The sequence below is a fragment of the Bubalus bubalis genome, chromosome 5 (assembly GCF_019923935.1).
Source record: "Bubalus bubalis isolate 160015118507 breed Murrah chromosome 5, NDDB_SH_1, whole genome shotgun sequence".
NCBI classification, from domain to species: domain Eukaryota; kingdom Metazoa; phylum Chordata; class Mammalia; order Artiodactyla; family Bovidae; genus Bubalus; species Bubalus bubalis.
In genome coordinates, this window is record NC_059161.1 from 18,852,989 (window position 1) to 18,873,410 (window position 20,422).

The window sequence follows — 20,422 nt, forward strand, 5'->3', positions numbered from 1 at the left end:
ATGGAGCACAGCTATAAGAAAGACACAGGGAACACAAAGATGAATCAGTTCTGGTCCCCCAGGGAGCTCAAAAGAAAAAGAAGCCTTTGTTTATTCCCTGGAGCTTAGGTTTCACCCAAGGTCCATGAGAAAGATTCACACAAAGTTCCCAGGACTTGCTCTGGCTTCCTATAATGCTGCAGTCCACATGTCTGATATAATACGTATCCCCTAGACTATCTTGTCATTTTTAGCTTACATCTATCTTCCATGCTGCTCTAGCACCCCCAGCCCAATAGCTCAAAAATGCTCATTGAATAAAGGAGACCTGGGGCTTAAAGAAGATTCTGAGGGGCAGCTGGCTTGGCTTCCTAGCTTAGCAAACCTCAGCACAAAGCCACAGCTACATGGTCATCAGGAGAACACAATGACTTGGGAAACAGAAGTGTAAGCTTGTTCAGGGAGTTGGAGGACAGGCCCAGACAGGAGAGAGGATGTAGAGGTGAGCAGGAGAGATGAGTGGAGGCAAGGCCACCAGGCAGGCCGGCTTGAGCTTCTGCTCAGGGACCTGGGATGTTTGCATCCTAGCTACTTGATGTGCAGGATCCCAAATTGTGTTGAGGCTCAGTTTCCTCGATTTATCTATTTTGCTTTGAAAACTTTTTCTTTTGTATTGGGGTACAGCTGATTAACAAGCTATGTTGTGATAGTTTCAGGTAAACAATGAAGGGACTCAGCCATACGTATTCATGTATCCATTCTCCCCCAAACTCCCCTCCCACCCCAGACTGCCACATAACATTTAGCAGAGTGCCCTGTGCTATATGGCACACCCTTTTTGGTCATCCATTTTAAATATAGCAGTGTATACATGTCCATCCCAAACTTCCTAACTATCCCTTCTCCCCATCCCTCCCTACCAGCATCAGTCTTCTCAACTTTAAAAGAAAATCCTGGCATATATTTCACAAGGCTTGTTGAAGATTTAGATGAGGTTATGTTTACAGCATACAAGGTAGATAGTAGAACATACCAGTTTCCTTCTGCGGTAGGTGGAATAATACCCCCTTCCTCACCCCAAAGATACCCATATTCTAATTTCTAGAACTGGTGAATATATTAACTAGTGTGGCAAAAGGGACTTAGCAGATAAAATCAACTTTAAAATATTGAGATGGGGAGATTATCCAGGATTATCTGGTGGGTCCAATCTCAAGGGTTTTATAAAATTGAGACAGTCTCTAGAACTGGAAAGAGAAGGAAGAGATTCTCTCCTAGAGCCTACAAAAGGAACACAACCCTGCCATCACTTTCATTTTAGCCCCTGAGACCCACTTTTGCACCTGACCTCCAAAACTGTAAGAGAATAAATCTGTGTTGTTTTAGGGCACTTAGTTTTGTAGTAATTTGTTCTACGAGCAACAGAAAACTACATGTCCTCCATATCCCAAAAGAAAAAAAGAAGCCAAATAATGAAATAATAATGATATTTAACAACTCTCAGCATCTCCTAGCACCTTCTCTTCTCAGACCTTTGTATTTCTTCCTTTCCTTCCTCCTTCCCTTCTCTTTCTTTCCCTTAATTCTTCACTTAACAAATGCAGGGCACCCCTGTGCCTCTCACTCTCAGAGCCCCCAACAGTCCCCGGGATCTCTCACTAGCACTAATGTCCCACAGCAGGAAATTCATTTCTTCCTTTGAATTTCTGTTCATATCTTGTTACAAAACTGCATACTGTACTGCAGTCTGCAGCATTTACATTAGAAAGTAGGTATGGTGACCATGCTTTTCATTTTTAAGTCATTTTATCCTAAGTGCAAATTAACAAATACAATCCAGAAAACTTGAAAGAACATTAAAAAGAGTAATAAGATAAAAATCGCTCTTCAGAAAGCCAATGTTAACATTGAAGCTCTATACAGTCAGCAAAAATAAGACCAGGAGCTGACTGTGGCTCAGACCATGAACTCCTTATTGCCAAATTCAGACTTAAATTGAAGAAAGTAGGGAAAACTACTAGACCATTCAGGTATGACCTAAATCAAATCCCTTATGATTATACAGTAGAAGTGAGAAATAGATTTAAGGGCCTAGATCTGATAGATAGTGTGCCTGATGAACTATGGAATGAGGTTCGTGACATTGTACAGGAGACAGGGATCAAGACCATCCCCATGGAAGAGAAATGCAAAAAAAGCAAAATGGCTGTCTGGGGAGGCCTTACAAATAGCTGTGAAAAGAAGAGAAGTGAAAAGCAAAGGAGAAAAGGAAAGATATAATCATCTGAATGCAGAGTTCCAAAGAATAGCAAGAAGAGATAAGAAAGCCTTCTTCAGTGATCAATGCAAAGAAATAGAGGAAAACAACAGAATGGGAAAGACTAGAGGTCTCTTCAAGAAAATCAGAGATACCAAAGGAACATTTCATGCAAAGATGGGCTCGATAAAGGACAGAAATGGTATGGACCTAACAGAAGCAGAAGATATTAAGAAGAGATGGCAAGAATACACAGAAGAACTGTACAAAAAAGATCTTCACGACCCAGATAATCACGATGGTGTGATCACTGACCTAGAGCCAGACATCCTGGAATGTGAAGTCAAGTGGGCCTTAGAAAGCATCACTACAAACAAAGCTAGTAGAGGTGATAGAATTCCAGTTGAGCTATTCCAAATCCTGAAAGATGATGCTGTGAAAGTGCTGCACTCAATATGCCAGCCAATTTGGAAAACTCAGCAGTGGCCACAGGACTGGAAAAGGTCAGTTTTCATTCCAGTCCCCAAGAAAGGCAACGCCAAAGAATGCTCAAACTACCGCGCAATTGCACTCATCTCACACGCTAGTAAAGTAATGCTCAAAATTCTCCAAGCCAGGCTTCAGCAATATGTGAACTGTGAACTTCCTGATGTTCAAGCTGGTTTTAGAAAAAGAAGAGGAACCAGAGATCAAATTGCCAACATCTGCTGGATCATGGAAAAAGCAAGAGAGTTCCAGAAAAACATCTATTTCTGCTTTATTGACTATGCCAAAGCCTTTGACTGTGTGGATCACAATAAACTGTGGAAAATTCTGAAAGAGATGGGAATACCAGAACACCTGACCTGCGTCTTGAGAAATCGGTATGCAGGTCAGGAAGCAACAGTTAGAACTGGACATGGAACAACAGACTGGTTCCAAATAGGAAAAGGAGTACGTCAAGGCTGTATATTGTCACCCTGTTTATTTAACTTATATGCCGAGTACATCATGAGAAATTCCGGACTGGAAGAAACACATGCTGGAATCAAGATTGCCGGGAGAAATATCAATAACCTCAGATGTGCAAATGACACCACCCTTATGGCAGAAAGGGAAGAGGAACTACAAAGCCTCTTGATGAAAGTGAAAGTGGAGAGTGAAAAAGTTGGCTTAAAGCTCAACATTCAGAAAACGAAGATCATGGCATCTGGTCCCATCACTTCATGGGAAATAGATGGGGAAACAGTGGAAACAGTGTCAGACTTTATTTTTCTGGGCTCCACAATCACTGCAGATGGTGACTGCAGCCATGAAATTAAAAGACACTTGCTCCTTGAAAGGAAAGTTATGACCAACCTAGATAGCATATTCAAAAGCAGAGATATTACTTTGCCGACAAAGGTCCGTCTAGTCAAGGCTATGGTTTTTCCTGTGGTCACATATGGATTTGAGAGTTGGACTGTGAAGAAGGCTGAGTGCCGAAGAATTGATGCTTTTGAACTGTGGTGTTGGAGAAGACTCTTGAGAGTCCCTTGGACTGCAAGGAAATCCAACCAGTCCATTCTGAAGGAGCTCAGCCCTGGGATTTCTTTGGAAGGAATGATGCTAAAGCTGAAACTCCAGTACTTTGGCCACCTCATGCGAAGAGTTGACTCATTGGAAAAGACTCTGATGCTGGGAGGGATTGGGTGCAGGAGGAGAAGGGGACGACAGAGGATGAGATGGCTGGATGACATCACTGACTCGATGGACCTGAGTTGGTGATGGACAGGGAGGCCTGGCGTGCTGCGATTCATGGGGTCACAAAGAGTCAGACACGACTGAGCAACTGATCTGATCTGATCTGATCTGTCTGTTCAGTACTTTGCTGTGACTATATATGTATGTATAGAAACACACTTTGGGGGATTCATTTTACCAAAACAGTTTCACATCCTAATATTATTTTGTAATTTATTTTTCACTTAACAATTTCCCAGTACCAACATGCATTTTTATAACATAGTCTTAAATTTTTTAAGTGAATGGATTTAATAAGTTCAGTATCTTAAAGGACAAGTGAAGACTGCCCGACTAAGCTAGAAAGCATTGGAGTGAGAAGTGTCCTATTCATTCCCCTTGGGAACTAGCTCTACCTCTGAGCAACTGTCTAATCCTTGAACCTCAAGCTGTATTTGTCACAGTAGTTTGTGTTTATCTTGTTTACTATGGATCTATGTCTTTGGTTTTTGAACACTGTTTTATTATATATATCTTGAGGCCCTTCTGAAGAATCTGACCCATTTGCAATGGGACAAGTCATCCTCAAAAACCAAAAGACAAATTATTAAGTTAGCAAAAAAGTCTAATTCATTAAATGTATTGTGAAAGGGAGGCCTGGCATGCTGCAGTCCATGGGGTCGCAAAGAGTAAGACACAACTGAGCTACTGAACTGAACTGAACTGAATGGATTGTTTTCAATATACTGTAGTGTATTTTATCCCATTCAATAAGTCATTTCCTCTGGGGTGTTTTAAGAAGTTCAACAGGGGTGTGTGTGTGTGTCTGCATGTGCCTGCGTTATGTCTGTGAAATCTGATTTGAGCCATTTTCAGTGATTAGTTAAAATCCATTCACCAATTTTGGGACAAGGCTAGCCCTTGTCCCAAATGATCAGTACAGTACAAATGATCAGTAAAGTACTATAGCAAAGAACATGGATTTAGGAGTCAGACAAACTTATCTTCAAATGGGGCTCTGCCACTTCATACCTATGAGTCCTTAGACAAATTATCAACCTCTCCAAGCCTCAGGTTTGTCTTGTGGAATATGGGGGTCATAACAATATCTGCCTTATAGAGTTGTGTGGATTCAATGAAATCAGCAGTGATGGAACCAAGAGGTGATTTGTCACTTCTTGGGACTTCTGTTATTGTTGTTTAGTTGGTAAGTTGTGTCCAACTCTTTTGTGACCCCATGGACTGTAGCCCGAAGGCTTCTCTGCCCATGGAATTTTCCAGGCAAGAATACTGGAGTGGTTGCTCTTTCCTTTTTCAGGGGATCTTCCTGACCAAGGGATCGAACCTGTGTCTCCTGCTTTGTGAATGTGTGCTAAGTCACTTCAGTTCAGTTCAGTTCAGTTCAGTCGCTCAGTTGTGTCCAACTCTTTGTGACCCCATGAATTGCAGCACGCCAGGCCTCCCTGTCCATCACCAACTCCCAGAGTTCACTCAGACTCACATCCATCGAGTCAGTGATGCCATCCAGCCATCTCATCCTTTGTCGTCCCCTTCTCCTCCTGCCCCCAATCCCTCCCAGCATCAGAGTCTTTTCCAATGAGTCAACTCTTTGCATGAGGTGGCCAAAGTACTGGAGTTTCAGCTTTAGCATCATTCCTTCCAAAGAAATCCCAGGGCTGAGCTCCTTCAGAATGGACTGGTTGGATCTCCTTGCAGTCCAAGGGACTCTCAAGAGTCTTCTCCAACACCACAGTTCAAAAGCATCAATTCTTCGGTGCTCAGCCTTCTTCACAGTCAAACTCTCACATCCATACATGACCACAGGAAAAACCATAGCCTTGACTAGACGGACCTTTGTCGGCAAAGTAATATCTCTGCTTTTGAATATGCTATCTAGGTTGGTCATAACTTTCCTTCCAAGGAGCAAGCGTCTTTTAATTTCATGGCTGCAGTCACCATCTGTAGTGATTTTGGAGCCCCAAAAAATAAAGTCTGACACTGTTTCCACTGTTTCCCCATCTATTTCCCATGAAGTGATGGGACCAGATGCCATGATCTTCATTTTCTGAATGTTGAGCTTTAAGCCAACTTTTTCACTCTCCACTTTCACTTTCATCAAGAGGCTTTTTAGTTCCTCTTCCCTTTCTGCCATAAGGGTGGTGTCATCTGCATATCTGAGGTTATTGATATTTCTCCCGGCAATCTTGATTCCAGCATGTGTTTCTTCCAGTCCGGAATTTCTCATGATGTACTCGGCATATAAGTTAAATAAACAGGGTGACAATATATAGCCTTGAAGTACTCCTTTTCCTATTTGGAACCAGTCTGTTGTTCCATGTCCAGTTCTAACTGTTGCTTCCTGACCTGCATACAGGTTTCTCAAGAGGCAGGTCAGGTGTTCTGGTATTCCCATCTCTTTCAGAATTTTCCACAGTTTATTGTGATCCACACAGTCAAAGGCTTTGGCTTGGTCAATAAAGCAGAAATAGATGTTTTTCTGGAGCTCTCTTGCTTTTTCCATGATCCAGCAGATGTTGGCAATTTGATCTCTGGTTCCTCTTCTTTTTCTAAAACCAGCTTGAACATCAGGAAGTTCACAGTTCACATATTGCTGAAGCCTGGCTTGGAGAATTTTGAGCATTACTTTACTAGCGTGTGAGATGAGTGCAATTGCGCGGTAGTTTGAGCATTCTTTGGCGTTGCCTTTCTTGGGGACTGGAATGAAAACTGACCTTTTCCAGTCCTGTGGCCACTGCTGAGTTTTCCAAATTGGCTGGCATATTGAGTGCAGCACTTTCACAGCATCATCTTTCAGGATTTGGAATAGCTCAACTGGAATTCTATCACCTCTACTAGCTTTGTTTGTAGTGATGCTTTCTAAGGCCCACTTGACTTCACATTCCAGGATGTCTGGCTCTAGGTCAGTGATCACACCATCGTGATTATCTGGGTCGTGAAGATCTTTTTTGTACAGTTCTTCTGTGTATTCTTGCCATCTCTTCTTAATATCTTCTGCTTCTGTTAGGTCCATACCATTTCTGTCCTTTATCGAGCCCATCTTTGCATGAAATGTTCCTTTGGTATCTCTGATTTTCTTGAAGAGACCTCTAGTCTTTCCCATTCTGTTGTTTTCCTCTATTTCTTTGCATTGATCACTGAAGAAGGCTTTCTTATCTCTTCTTGCTATTCTTTGGAACTCTGCATTCAGATGATTATATCTTTCCTTTTCTCCTTTGCTTTTCACTTCTCTTCTTTTCACAGCTATTTGTAAGGCCTCCCCAGACAGCCATTTTGCTTTTTTTGCATTTCTCTTCCATGGGGATGGTCTTGATCCCTGTCTCCTGTACAATGTCACGAACTTCATTCCATAGTTCATCAGGCACACTATCTATCAGATCTAGGCCCTTAAATCTATTTCTCACTTCTACTGTATAATCATAAGGGATTTGATTTAGGTCATACCTGAATGGTCTAGTGTGGTTTTCCCTACTTTCTTCAATTTCAGTCTGAATTTGGTAGTTGTGTCCAGTTCTTTGTGACACTATGGACTGTAGCCCACCAGGCTGCTCTGTTCATGAGATTCTCCAGGCAAGAATACTGGAGTGGGTTGCCATTTCCTCCTCCAGGGAATCTTCCTGTCCCAGGGACTGAACATGCATCTCTTGCATCTCCTGCATTGGCAGACGGGTTCTTCACCACTAGCGCCACCTGGCAAGCCCCTCTTGGGACTTTAGAGCATCATTACCACACACACATAATTACCATCCCAAATAACCCATAACTTCAAAATATACACTGGGTCTGCCATCTAATGTCAGTTCAAGTCTCCTAGCCCTGTTGTCCGAAGAAGTTACATTCTAAACCTGCCCCATGTAGAAATTTTGGAGCCACTTCTGAAGAGTATGCATATATATTATTTAGCACAATGTCTGGTCCATAGTAAGTAAATGTTAGCAATCGTTATAACTATTGTTGTTACTCACTAGTTTACCAAGCGAGATTGTAGTTTTTCCTTCCCTGTGCACTAACAAATTCATAGAAAAGGGTAAATGTCATATCTGCCTCTCAACAATGGTTTGAATTCACTATTTTATCAAGTTCAGGGTTTCCCTTGTGACTCAGTGGTAAAGAATCTGCCTGCCAATGCAGAAGGTGCAGGTTAGATCCCTGGCCCGGGAAGATCCTACATGCCTCGGAGCAGCTAAGCCCATGCACCACAACTATTGAGTCTATGCTCGAGAGCCTGGGGAGCCACAGCTACTGAGCCCACAAGCTCTAAAGCCTGTACTCCACAACAAGAGAAGCCATCACAATGAGAAGCCCACGCACCACACTTAGAAAGTAGCTCTCGCTCGCTGCAACTAAAGAAAAGCCCACGCAGCACCAAGCAGCCAGCCACAAATAAATAAATAAATTTTAAAAGTTTGTTGAATTTCACTAGTATAAATTAACTTTGCGAACTCACTAATATCCTTTCATTCATACACTCTTAACCTGCCTTATTCTAAAAGGGATTTAAAACTGCTAACCCTTGTTATATTTTTGCATATGTGGTCACTTGGCTTTCTCACTTATCTTTCTTCAATTTTTCTTTCTTTTTTTACTTTTTATATTTCTGATTTTTGAAGTATATACTCCATTGTAGAAAATGGTCAAACTTTAAGGACATTTTCTTTTTTCTATGTGTAAAAGTGTTTCTTCATATAAAAATGAGCAGAATTGAAATCATATTATAAATATAATATTGTCTTGCTATTTTCAATATATATCATTACACAGTTTTAAACAACCTTTTTGGTGACCATCAAATGGATGTTTCAGAAATTGTTAATCACTTTCTTGTGTTAGATATATAAGGAAAGAAAACACAACTTGCATGTGGATATTCCCTATGGTTGGTGCTGGGAAATGTAGACATAGCCAGGTCAATGGATGCCAACAAGAGCCAGTGTCTTCTGGAGTGCTCCAGAACAAGCACATGCATCTCAGGGCTTTTAAAAGATTGGGATGAAGATGAAGAGTATAATACCTAATGTCTACATAGCACTTTTCTCCCTTACTCAATCTTGTTTCAAAAAGATGAATGCAACAACAAAAAGACAAACACAATTTTTAAATGAGCAAAGGACTTGAATAGACACGTCTCTAAAGAAGATATGTGCTGTGCTTAGTCGCTCAGTTGTGTGCGACTCTTGCAACCCCACAGACTGTAGCCTCCCAGGCTCCTCTGTCCATGGGATTCTCCAGGCAAGAATGCTAGACTGGGTTGCCATTTCCTTCTCCAAAAGAAGATATACAAATGGCCAATAAGCCATTTGTTTATTTATATAGAAAAACATGTATTTAAAGTTTGGCAAAGGAATGCTGCTCAATATTCTGTAATAACCTAAATGGGAAAACAATCTGAAAAAGAATAGATATATGTAAAACTGATTCACTTTGCTGTACACCTGAAACTAACACAGCATTGTAAATCAACTATACTCCAATATAAAATAAAAATTTAGAAAAATTTTAAAAATAAAAATTAAGTTTGGGAATTTTATACAATGAAATGTTTACATGAAATGATGTTCAACAGCACTAATTATTAGGGAAATGCAAATCAAAACCACAATGAGACATACTTCAAATCCATTAAGATGGCTACTATAGAAACAAAACCACACATAAACAAAATAACAAGTGTTGGCCAAGATGTGAATAAATTGAAACTCTTGTGCACTCATAGTGGGAATGTAAAATGGTGCAGCCACTATAACAGTCTGGAAGTTCTTCAAAAGATTATGATCCAGCAATTCCAATTCTGGGTATACACCCGAAACAATTTAAAACCGTATCTCAACTACATACTGGTACATCCATGTTCATAGCAGCATTATTCACAATTGTCAAAAGGTGGAAGCAATCCAAGTGTCCATCAAGACAAGAATGAACAAAGAAAAGGTGATGTATACATACAATAGAATGTCTGCCTCAAAAAGGAAGGAAATTCTGACACATGCCGCGACATGATTGAACCTCGAATACCTTATGCTGAGTGAAGAGTCAATCACGAAGAGACAAATACTGTATGAGATACATGTATTACAAATACTGTATGAGTGTATGAGAAGCGCTTATATGAGGTATCTAGAGAAGTTAAATTCATAGAGGTAGGAAGTAGAAGGGTGGTCAGGCAGGGGGAGCAGAGACTAAGGACATGTTTCAGAGTTTCAGTTTTGCAAATAAACGTTCTGGAGGTTGTAGAAAATGTGACTGTAAACACTACTGAACAGAGTACTTTAAAATGGTTAAGATGGAAAATTTTATGTTATGTGTATCTTACCACAATTAAAATTTCAAAACTATTTTTTAAAAAGACCTAGGGGGACACAGAGTATTTTAAACACTTTGCAAAATGAAGTCACATTTAACATCCCAATTGATCCTTAAAATGACCTAGTGAGGGAGTAGTTTAGACACCATTCCCATCTGAGAATGGAAGAGATCCCCTTGTTGGAGTGATATGGGACTCTCACAGCTTTTAAGTAGCCCGGGTTTATTCTGGCATTCCTAGCAGTGGGGTGTGATTTGATCCTTTCTGATGCTCATCCTCATGAGCTCATGACCTGGTGGCCTGTGCCCTCTTTCTGCATTGGCATTTCCTATTTCAGCACAAGATGCCTTTCAGGATCCCAGTAGTATCCTCCACCACTCACTCTCCTAACTTTGGAGACTTGCTCAGAGACCCAGGGTTTTCACGGCTGACCACTCAAAATCTCAGAGTTGGAATGTTACCCTTTTCCAGCAAAATGGACAGAGTCTAAGTACTATAGCTTGACAAGTCCTGACAAATTCACATACCTGTGTAACCTACAGTCCTGTCAAAATACAGAAAATCACTAGCCCCCAGAAAGTTTCCTTTCCTAATCATATTCCCCACCCAAAGGCAACTACTGTTTTGATTTTTTTGCTCCATAGGAATTTTTAACTCTTCTTTTTTGGGAGGTAGTAGAGGGTGGGGAGTGGGTAGAGGAGATGACTTTTTGCTCAGTGTTCTTCCTGAGTTATTATGTTTTTGTTTATGCAAGGATCTGAGGCCTGTTAAATTTAAAAGAATAGAAGAGAAAAAGAAAAGAAGAAAAAAAGAAGAGAAGAGGGAAAAGAAAGAGCTTCCTTTATTTTTCCTTCCATTTAAGCTATACTTCCATTTCCCTGGGGCAGCAGAGGCCAAGGTCTGGGCTGGTTTGAGAAAGGATGACATATTAAAGAAAGAGACACCCCTTTCATGGAATAGATAATAAGAGGCTATGCCAGGTATTGAGGTAGTAGTAACATTGGAAGTCTCCCTCCCTCTGCGAGTTTACAGTTTAGTGGAGAGAACCAACATACATGCTCTAAGCCTCAGTTGTGTCTGAGTCTTCGCTGCCCCATGGACTGTAGCCCATCAGGTTCCTCTGTCCATGGAATTTTCCAGGCAAGAATACTGGAGTGGGTTGCCATTTCCTCCTCCAGGGGTCTTCCCGACCCAGGGATCAAACCCATGTCTCTTGTGTCTCCTGCATTGGCAGGTGGATTCTTTACCAGTGTACCACCCGGGAAGCCCTGGAAAATCAACCTGCTAGCAGTTAATTTACGTTCACCCTAATTCTAGTCCTCCTATGTTCTTTTTCTCAGTGATTAGAACTAACAACAACCCACTTCCAACTCCAGAACACTCCTTCTTTCACCAGCTCTGAAAACGCTGAACACTGAACCATTCACTCACCAAATCCCCGAATGTTGCCTCTAAAGTATTTCTCAAATATATCCCCCCTCTCCATCCTAGTTGCAGTGAGCCTATCTCAGGACACCCTCACCCCTTCTCTGGACCATGACTTCCCAGCTGACCTTTCAGCCACTGCTGCACCTATGTCAAATGCCAGAATTATCCTGTCAATTCCCTCAGCTGAGTCTTCACAGTTCTTAACATCACAATCAAGGGCCCCGAGAAACTGGCCCTGCCCATTTCCACCCTTAGCTCCTGCTGCCACAATCCTATTCTTTCCGTTCCAGCTATGCCCCCTGCCATGGCTTCTCCAAAGGCTGCCCTGCTGTCTCCTGGCTGCCTCTAGCCATTGTTCAGAAGTCCTCCCCCACACACAAATAGATTGGTGGCTTGTCTCCGTGTTTCTCTGGCAACATATGCCTTTCTTTCATTATGTAACTGGCCTTGCTCTCCTGCTAGTCTGAGAATTCCTTGAAGTCAAGGACCAAGCCTGTTCATTTCAGTGCCTAGCACATAGTAAGATGACAACACATGCTAGTACTATTCTGAGCACTTCTCAGACACTGACTCATTTAATGCTGATGACACTCGATGCTGCTGCTGCTAAGTCACGTCAGTCGTGTCCGACTCTGTGTGACCCCACAGACAGCAGCCCACTAGGCTCCCGTCCCTGGGATTCTCCAGGCAAGAATACTGGAGTGGGTTGCCATTTCCTTCTCCAATGCATGAAAGTGAAAAGTGAAAGTGCAGTTGCTCAGTCGTGTCCGACTCTAGCGACCCCATGGACTGCAGCCTACCAGGCTCCTCTGTCCATGGGATTTCATTACTCTGTCCATGGCAAGAGTATTGGAGTGGGGTGCCATTACCTTCTCCGGACACTCTATGAGCAAGGTGCTATTATGATATTCATTTCTTAGTTGAGGACAGTGAGAGACTAAGCAGCTTGCCCAAGACACAATACTCAGGAAATAGCAGAATTAGGATTTGAACTCAGGTAATCCAGCTGCCCAGGTGGCAACAGGGCTAGAGAATCTGCCTGCCAGTGCAGGAGACATGGGAAACATGGGTTCAATCCCTAGGTCAGGCAGATCCCCTGGAGTAGGAAATGGCATCCCACTCCAGTATTTTTACCTGGAAAATTCCATGGGCAGAGAAGCCTGGTGGGCGACAGTCCATGGAGCTGCAAAGGGTCAGACACGAATGAGTGACTGAGCAGTCTGGCTGCAACTATGGCTCTTAATCTTTATTCTCATCTTCTCTTCATTTTCCATGTGTTTGTTGAATGAATGAAAAATGATTGATTCCTTTTGAGTTCCCCATCTCAGTATGTTCAGAACCAAAACAGTTCTCTTCCAACAGCTTCTTTTTCCCTATATCTGACCTCCTTCAGCTGCTCCTCCAGGGTCTCAGAGAAGCCTGGAGTCTGATTTTCACCTCTCTCCCCCTTAACCCCATTCAGCCTTTCACCATATCTAGGTGTTTTGTTTTTCCTTGGAAACATCTACCAGATTGTCTGCTTCCTCTCCATTTACGATTGCTGCTGTCCTGTTCTGGTCCTCAGCCCTTCAGGCTGGATGACCACAGCAGCTTCCAGACTAGTTTCCCTGACTTCACTGCCTTACTTCCTTGGGGCCTTGGGGTTTCCACGAATTTTTATTTAACCCTCACAGCAATCCATGAGCTAAATATTATTATGCATGCTTTATAGATGAGGGACTGAATAACAGAACTCAGGTTCAAACAGGATTTGTCTAGTTCAAAGGACTCTTCCAACTCCAAAAAGACTGGTACTTTAAGCAAGTCACTTAACCTGCAAGAGTCTCAGATTTCTCATTTGTAAAATGGGGATAATAACAGTAATTACCTCCTGAGAGCAACTGAGGTAACACTTAGCACAGTGCCTGACATACAGGAAGTGCTCAAAGATAATCAGCAATTAATGTTCACAGACCCCATAGCATATCTAACATATGAATTTGATAACTGTTCTGATCAAAATACTTTCTGGAAGTGCTTTTGAACCATTTAGCTCAGAAGAAGTTGCCATATCTGGCCCCTCCTTTGTCCCTCAAAAGTTCTTTCTCCCGGGAAGCATCACATGCTGTATGAAAAAATTATCTTACTGGTCACTTTGAGAAAGGCACACAGCAATAGAAAACATACGCGTCTGGTGGAAAGTGCACAGATTCTCTGATTGCCCTGTCCAGGTTGTATGAGCGCAGGAAATCTCGAAGCCTCTCTGAACTTTTCTCATCTACTAAATGGTAATAATAATACCTTCCCCCCAAGAATATTGAGATAATGTACATACAGCCTTCAGCACATTGTTGGATATAGTAAGACCTATGTAAAGTTGTGCAATATAGTCAGATAATGTATACGAGCAGGCTTTATTGTAAGTGGAGGATGAGATGGATTTCTAAATCAATATGTTATCAAATTCAAGCATCAAAAGTAGAGGAAAGGTGAAAGAATTGTGCAAAGGAGATACTAATGCATACCTAGGACTGACTGCAGCCATGAAATTAAAAGACGCTTACTCCTTGGAAGGAAAGTTATGACCAACCTAGATAGCATATTCAAAAGCAGAGACATTGCTTTGCCAACAAAGGTCCGGCTAGTCAAGGCTATGGTTTTTCTTGTGGTCATGTATGGATGTGAGAGTTGGACTGTGAAGAAGGCTGAGCGCCGAAGAATTGATGCTTTTGAACTGTGGTGTTGGAGAAGACTCTTGAGAGTCCCTTGGACTACAAGGAAATCCAACCAGTCCATTCTGAAAGAGATCAGCCCTGGGATTTCTTTGGAAGGAATGATGCTAAAGCTGAAACTCCAGTACTTTGGCCACCTCATGCAAAGAGTTGACTCATTGGAAAAGACTCTGATGCTGGGAGGGATTGGGGGCAGGAGGGGAAGGGGACGACAGAGGATGAGATGGCTGGATGGCATCACTGACTCGATGGACGTGAGTCTGAGTGAACTCCGGGAGTTGGTGATGGACAGGGAGGCCTGGCGTGCTGCGATTCATGGGGTCGCAAAGAGTCGGACACGACTGAGCGACTGAACTGAACTGAGGACACCTGAATGCCTTTCCGGCGAAGAGACAAGCAGCTCCAGCCCCTGAATCCTGAGGGGCAAGTGGAGAGAAGACCCACCCTCCTCCACCGCCTCCAGAGCCCCGCCTCCTGGGTCGTGTGACAAGGTGCCCAGGGCCCGCCAACGAGGGGCGGGGTCGGCTGTGATCACGTGTGCACGGGTGCGGAAGTGGTGCGGCGGATGGCGTTCGTGATTGGCCGAGGCCGAGGAACCTGGGGGCGGAGCCAGGCGGCCGGACGCTCCGGGAGGAGTCGGGGGAGGGGACAGCCGCGGGGCCGGCTCCGGAGTCTGGATTTGGTCTGCAGTGCCCATCGAGTGCTGGACCAGCGGCTGGCCGGTGCACCCCGCCCTGCGCGCGCAGAGGCTTCGGGACCCCCAGGCCAAGGCGCAGGCCGCTACGAGAGGCGGGTAGGGTGGGCAGAGGGAAATTTGGAGGGCGCGGGCGCCCTGTGCGCGGAGCAAACGTGAGGCGGCCGGGGGCCGGGACGCCATGTCCATGGAGGACCCCTTCTTTGTGGTGAAAGGGTGAGTGTTGCCGAAGGCTCCACTGGAGGAGGCGGTGGCCGTGTTGCCTGCCCGCACCTCCCCGCCTCTCCTCGTTGTAGGGGGGATGGGAGGCAAGTAGAGGCTGGCGTGGGGACAGTGGGGACGGCTTAGCCTGGAGGGCCGTGATCAAGTGTCCAGAAACATCCCTTTCCCGTCCTACCTGGACTGTGAAATCCATGCCCCCAATCAAGCCCCTGGGGAGGGGGTCCCCTTTGGCCTGTGCGCTGCCCTACAACTTATTTGGACGGGAGGAGGGCTTCAGCAGTTCTGCAGGTGGGAAGGGAGCTTAGGCGTCCCAGACCAAACTGGGGCTCTAGTGGAGCACGGGGCCCTGCTTCGAAGGGGGAAAAACAGCATCTGGGCAGGAAAAGGGAAATGGCCCTCCTGAGCTTTGTAGTTGGCGTGGACGGGGGTGAGCTCCTATTGTCCATTGAGTTCGGAGCGCTGGCCCCGCAGACTGGTGAGACCATAACATGCCCAGAGGCGTCTGAGCACGTTAGCAGGCTTGGAGGCGGGGGCGCCTGGCTCCGGAAGACGACTCAATTCAGTGGGGGAGTTTTTACTGAGTAATGGGAGGGGAGGAAAGCAGCCGTTCAAACTCAGTGATGATGTTGGAAGGAAAACAAAATGAAATCAGCCAAACTAAACTTTCCTTAGCTTTCTGTTAGCACCGGGTTTTTCCCACAGTGCTAAAGGAAATGAGCGCTTGGTTTTTAACTCCCTGATTTCATCCAGGCTGTTTGACAGGTTTCCCCCATTTCTTCCTCTGCCTTTCAGACTAGAACAGCCTTAAACTTATTTTTCCCCGTGAGCTGTCGTGACTCCATCTTTGATTGCTCAGTTGTTTGCAGATACCCAGAAACTTTAATGGCACTCTGTTATATAGGCTTTGTAGCCATTAAACAAATTCAGGGAAGATGGATCCTGTTGTTACAACTTGCCAGCTTTTGTTTTAAATGTCAAACAAACGTTTAAAATTTGAGAACTGCAAAGTTCCTGAGAGATCAGTGCTAATCACCCTAAAGTACAGCTTTGCTTTCAACTAGTTCCTAGCTCCCTATTTCTATTTCTGTAGGGGTAAAAGCTGGCCAGTTACTTGAGGGTGTATGTGGTTTTTGTTTTTGTTTTTTAAGGTTCTTCTAAGAAAATTTAAGTGATACTCTAGGTGAAATACTTTATTATCCATGATACAGTAAGATACATTTGTATATATTTTAACATTTCCCTAAAAAGTTTTGCCTTCACCTGACTTTAGATGGGAAAATCTGAGTTTAGATGATTAATAATACATGGATCTCTACCTGGAAAATGTTATTAGAAGAATTGATTTTTTTTTTAGGTGTTAATTTTAAAATGTGAAAGCTGTGTGTTTTTCCTTTAAACGTTTTTAATTCTTAGGTTTCAAAGGTTATGTCTGGCAGTGGAGGCTGTAGATAATCAGAATTTTTTGTTTCATTTTTAAATGGAATTTGTGAAAATGCTAAATTGCTCTGCCATCTTGACTTTTTTTCCTGATAGTACGGTTTGCCAGGGCTTGCTCACTGATTAGATAGCACTGCTTTATTGAAACATTGGCCAGGAATCTTGTTTGACTTTTACATTGTTTGAGCACATATCTTTTAAGATATCAAAACCTTTTGCTATGGAAAAGTAAAATTAGCTACATGAGTGTCTCCAGATAATGTGGTGAAATATATGGGGAGCCATGTACCTCTGTTTATTAAAAGTTTTGAAAATACACTCACTGTATGATGTGGAAAAATGAAAGAAGCCTGAATTGTGACCTTTAGCCTAGGAGCTGATAGTCTAATCTGAGAAACAAGTCACCCAATAATTAAGTAGAAATGACTGATGGAAATGATTAGTGCTGAAGTGAATCCAACAGATGATAAGTCCCCTAGTAGTTCGGAGAAAGGCATCCCATTAGGAAAGGTTACTATTGGAAAAGCTTTGGACATAGTAGCAGGTCTTGAATTGGGTTTTGAAGATGAGTATCACTTAGATGATTCAGTCCTGTGTGTCTTTTCTGGACTCATCAAGAAGAGTCTCTAATTGGTCTTCCTGCTTCCAGTCTCTTTCCTCTTGCGTCTGCCTTGGTTTTGTTGGACGAGTGTTCTCCAGAATGAGTGTGAGCCACACATGCCATTTTACATTTCCTAGTCGACACAGGGAAAGTGAAAAACATGTAAAGTGAATTTTAATGTCATCGATAACCTGGTATAGTCAAAATATTTCAACATGTGATAATTATAAAGATTATTAACGAAGACTCTCACGCTTTTTGTACTGTCTTCAAATCTGGTGTGTGTTTTACACTTAGAGCACATCTCAATTTGGATGCTGAATTTTCATCAGAGACACTTGATCTGTTTTTAGAATTCATTAAACTTACAGTTGAAAAAGTAGATTCACATACCCAAATTGTTCCAAGTATATTTTTAAATTTTTTGGTAAGTGAATTGAGTGTCAGTTTTTAAATTTAAAGTAATTAAAATTTAAAACTTAGTTCCATAGTCACACTAGCATAGTTCGGCAGTCACATGTGGCGTCCATATTGGGCAGGACAGGTGTAGCTCTTCTAGAACCCAAGCAGGAGTTCCCTACTTAACATCATTTAGTGGCTGCCTGTTGCCTGGAGGAAAGTCGCAAGACGTCCTGGCCTTGTGATGCAGCCTTCCTTTACCCTTCGCTCATGGTACCTGCCCAGAGCTCCAGGATCTCCAGATTCAGTACGGTGACTGTGACTGTGGGACTGGGTGCTCTGGCCCATGTGCATGCATTCTGCCGGATGCGCGCGCTCAGCACGCAGGATTCAGTCAGTGTCTCCACTGCCTCCAGAAAGCGCTTCCTTGACACCTGTAACACATTATCGCACCTCTTCCTCTGGCTCTCTGTCATTATTACTGTGAGGTCTGAGGGTTGGAACTGTTTGTTTTTCCTGTGTTTCCAGCCCGCCACCTTGAATATATAGCATAAATGTTGAATAAGTTCTCTTTGGTGGTTGTGGTTGGTAAGGAATGGTGGTGCGTGGATGAGAACACAACCAGCAAAGGCCCTCAGATGGGCATGGTGTGTTTAGAAATCAAGGAGGGCATCCCAGGCGGAGTAGGAAGTTTATTTGGAGAAGTAATAATAATAATAGCTGACATTTAAAGGATGCAACACCTATGCCAGGTGTTGCAAGCTCAGTAAGCACTTTATAAGAATTACCACTTTGTAAGAAGAGTTCTATGGTGTGGGTATTAGCCCCACTTAACAGATGAGAAACTGAGCTACCACAGGGGGGTTGAGTTACTTCCCCAGGGTCACAAAGCTAATAGGTGGTAGACCCAGGATTCAACATTCAGCTGCCTAGTTCTCCTCATACTGTTAACACTTCACAGAACAGGTAGAATAAAATCAAGAAGAGCTCATCTTGAGGCCATTGGAAGTTTTCAAAGCAGGGAGTTCAGTTCAGTTGCTCATTTGTGTCCTACCCTTTGGGACCCCATGGACTGCAGCATGCCAGGCATCCCTGTCCATCATCAACTCCCGGAGCTTGCTCAAACTCATGTCCATCGAGTAGGTAATGCCATCCAACCATCTCATCCTCTGTCATCCCCTTCTCCTGCCTTCAATCTTTCCCAGCATCAGGGCCTTTTCCAATGAGTCAGTTCTTTGCATCAGGTGGCCAAAGTATTGGAGTTTCAGCTTCAGCATCAGTCCTTCCCATGAATATTCAGGACTGATATCCTTTAGGATGGACTGATTTGATCTTGCTATCTAAGGAACTCTCACAAGTCTTCCCCAACACCACAGTTCAAAAGCATCAATTCTTTGGCACTTAGCTATTTTGAAACTCAGTGAAACTATGAGCCATGCCGTGTAGGGCCACCCAAGACAGATGGGTCATGGTGGAGAGTTCTGACAAAATGTGGTCCACTGGAGAATGGAATGGCAAAACACTTCAGTATTCTTGCCTTGAGAATCCCATGAATAGTTATGAAAAGCAGGGAAATGACATGAAATTAGGGTCCTGAGAGTATTGATTTGGTAGTAGTGTTGGGTGCGTCAGTGTGAAGAAAGATTAAAAAGGAGACCAGTTAGAAAGCTATTTCAATTTAAATATTCGGTGATTGGTGTCTGAGTGTTTGAGGTTCACTTTGTGAGATTTTGATACTGTCGATGTCTTGTTCAGAGCAGAACACCAGAACATGGGAGAAAACCACCACAGTCGGGCAGCTGGGCTCTCTGGGCAGGTGTAGCTCTACCTGGCCCATATATTCACAGTGGTATTTTTGCTCCCAGAACTCTTAGCTCTACTGAGTAAACTGAGACCGGCCCTTCACTTGTAGTTTGACTAGTGGACCCTCTTCATGTGTGTTCTCACTGAGTAAGCTTGATTATTCCCATTGCATCAGGTGGTTCTGCGTACATCCCGCACCCTAGTCACTCTGACCCAACTCTCTCCCAAGTGTTCTTCTGTGTATTTTACTAATTGTTTGACATCCCCCATACTGTGGGATGGGTATCTTACCCCCAATTCTTTTTCATTTCCTTCCCCCTACCTAAAAATCCCTTCCTCCTCTTAGCCCTGTTCACTCCTGACTCCACACTGTATCAGTCCTATGTCCACTTGGTCATCAGGTCCTCTTAGTGCATCCCCGGGATATCTCTGGAATTCTCTTCCTCTCTGGTTTTGGTTCCTCCGCCCTCATTCATGTCCTTGTCCTCTCCCACCTGGACTCTTATAAGTGTCCTCTTCAGCAAGCTTCATTGGCACTGCTGCCGGATGTGGCCTTGGAGACATGATCAGGTCACAGCTCTATCCAGAATCCTTCATTCTAAAACACTTACCGAGTGTTCTCTTTTCGTTTACCAGGGGCGAAAGGTCCAGCAGTGGGCAAACGACATACCTGTCCTTATGAAGCTTATGTTCTAGGGACAGGTGGTAAACAAGTGAACAAATATATGGTATATCAGGTGGTGGTAGATTCTGTAAGAAAAACAAAGCTGGGTGCAAAGGGAAAGGAAATGCGTGCTCTGGATGTTATTCTTCTTTTTATGTGACTTCCAGAGGCAGTGAGATTTGGTGAAGGAACTGAACTGTGTAAATC

The 20,422-nt window shown here is 43.4% G+C and overlaps 1 protein-coding gene and 1 long non-coding RNA gene across 2 annotated transcripts in view; one reads left to right on the forward strand and one right to left on the reverse strand.

Moving 5' to 3' along the window:
- The first annotated feature begins 15,034 nt into the window (after positions 1-15,034).
- STX6 (syntaxin 6) overlaps positions 15,035-20,422 on the forward strand; it is a 50,541-nt gene continuing 45,153 nt past the window's right edge. Inside the window, exon 1 of the mRNA XM_006048603.4 lies at positions 15,035-15,305. Within this exon, the coding sequence (XP_006048665.1) occupies positions 15,271-15,305 (35 nt within the window). The 5' untranslated portion in view covers positions 15,035-15,270. The remainder of the gene's footprint in view (positions 15,306-20,422) is intronic.
- On the reverse strand, positions 17,392-17,880 carry LOC123333644. The gene is made up of 2 exons (XR_006551069.2): positions 17,743-17,880; positions 17,392-17,482 (listed from the first exon to the last, which is right to left on the reverse strand). It is a non-coding gene; the product is annotated as an uncharacterized LOC123333644 (long non-coding RNA).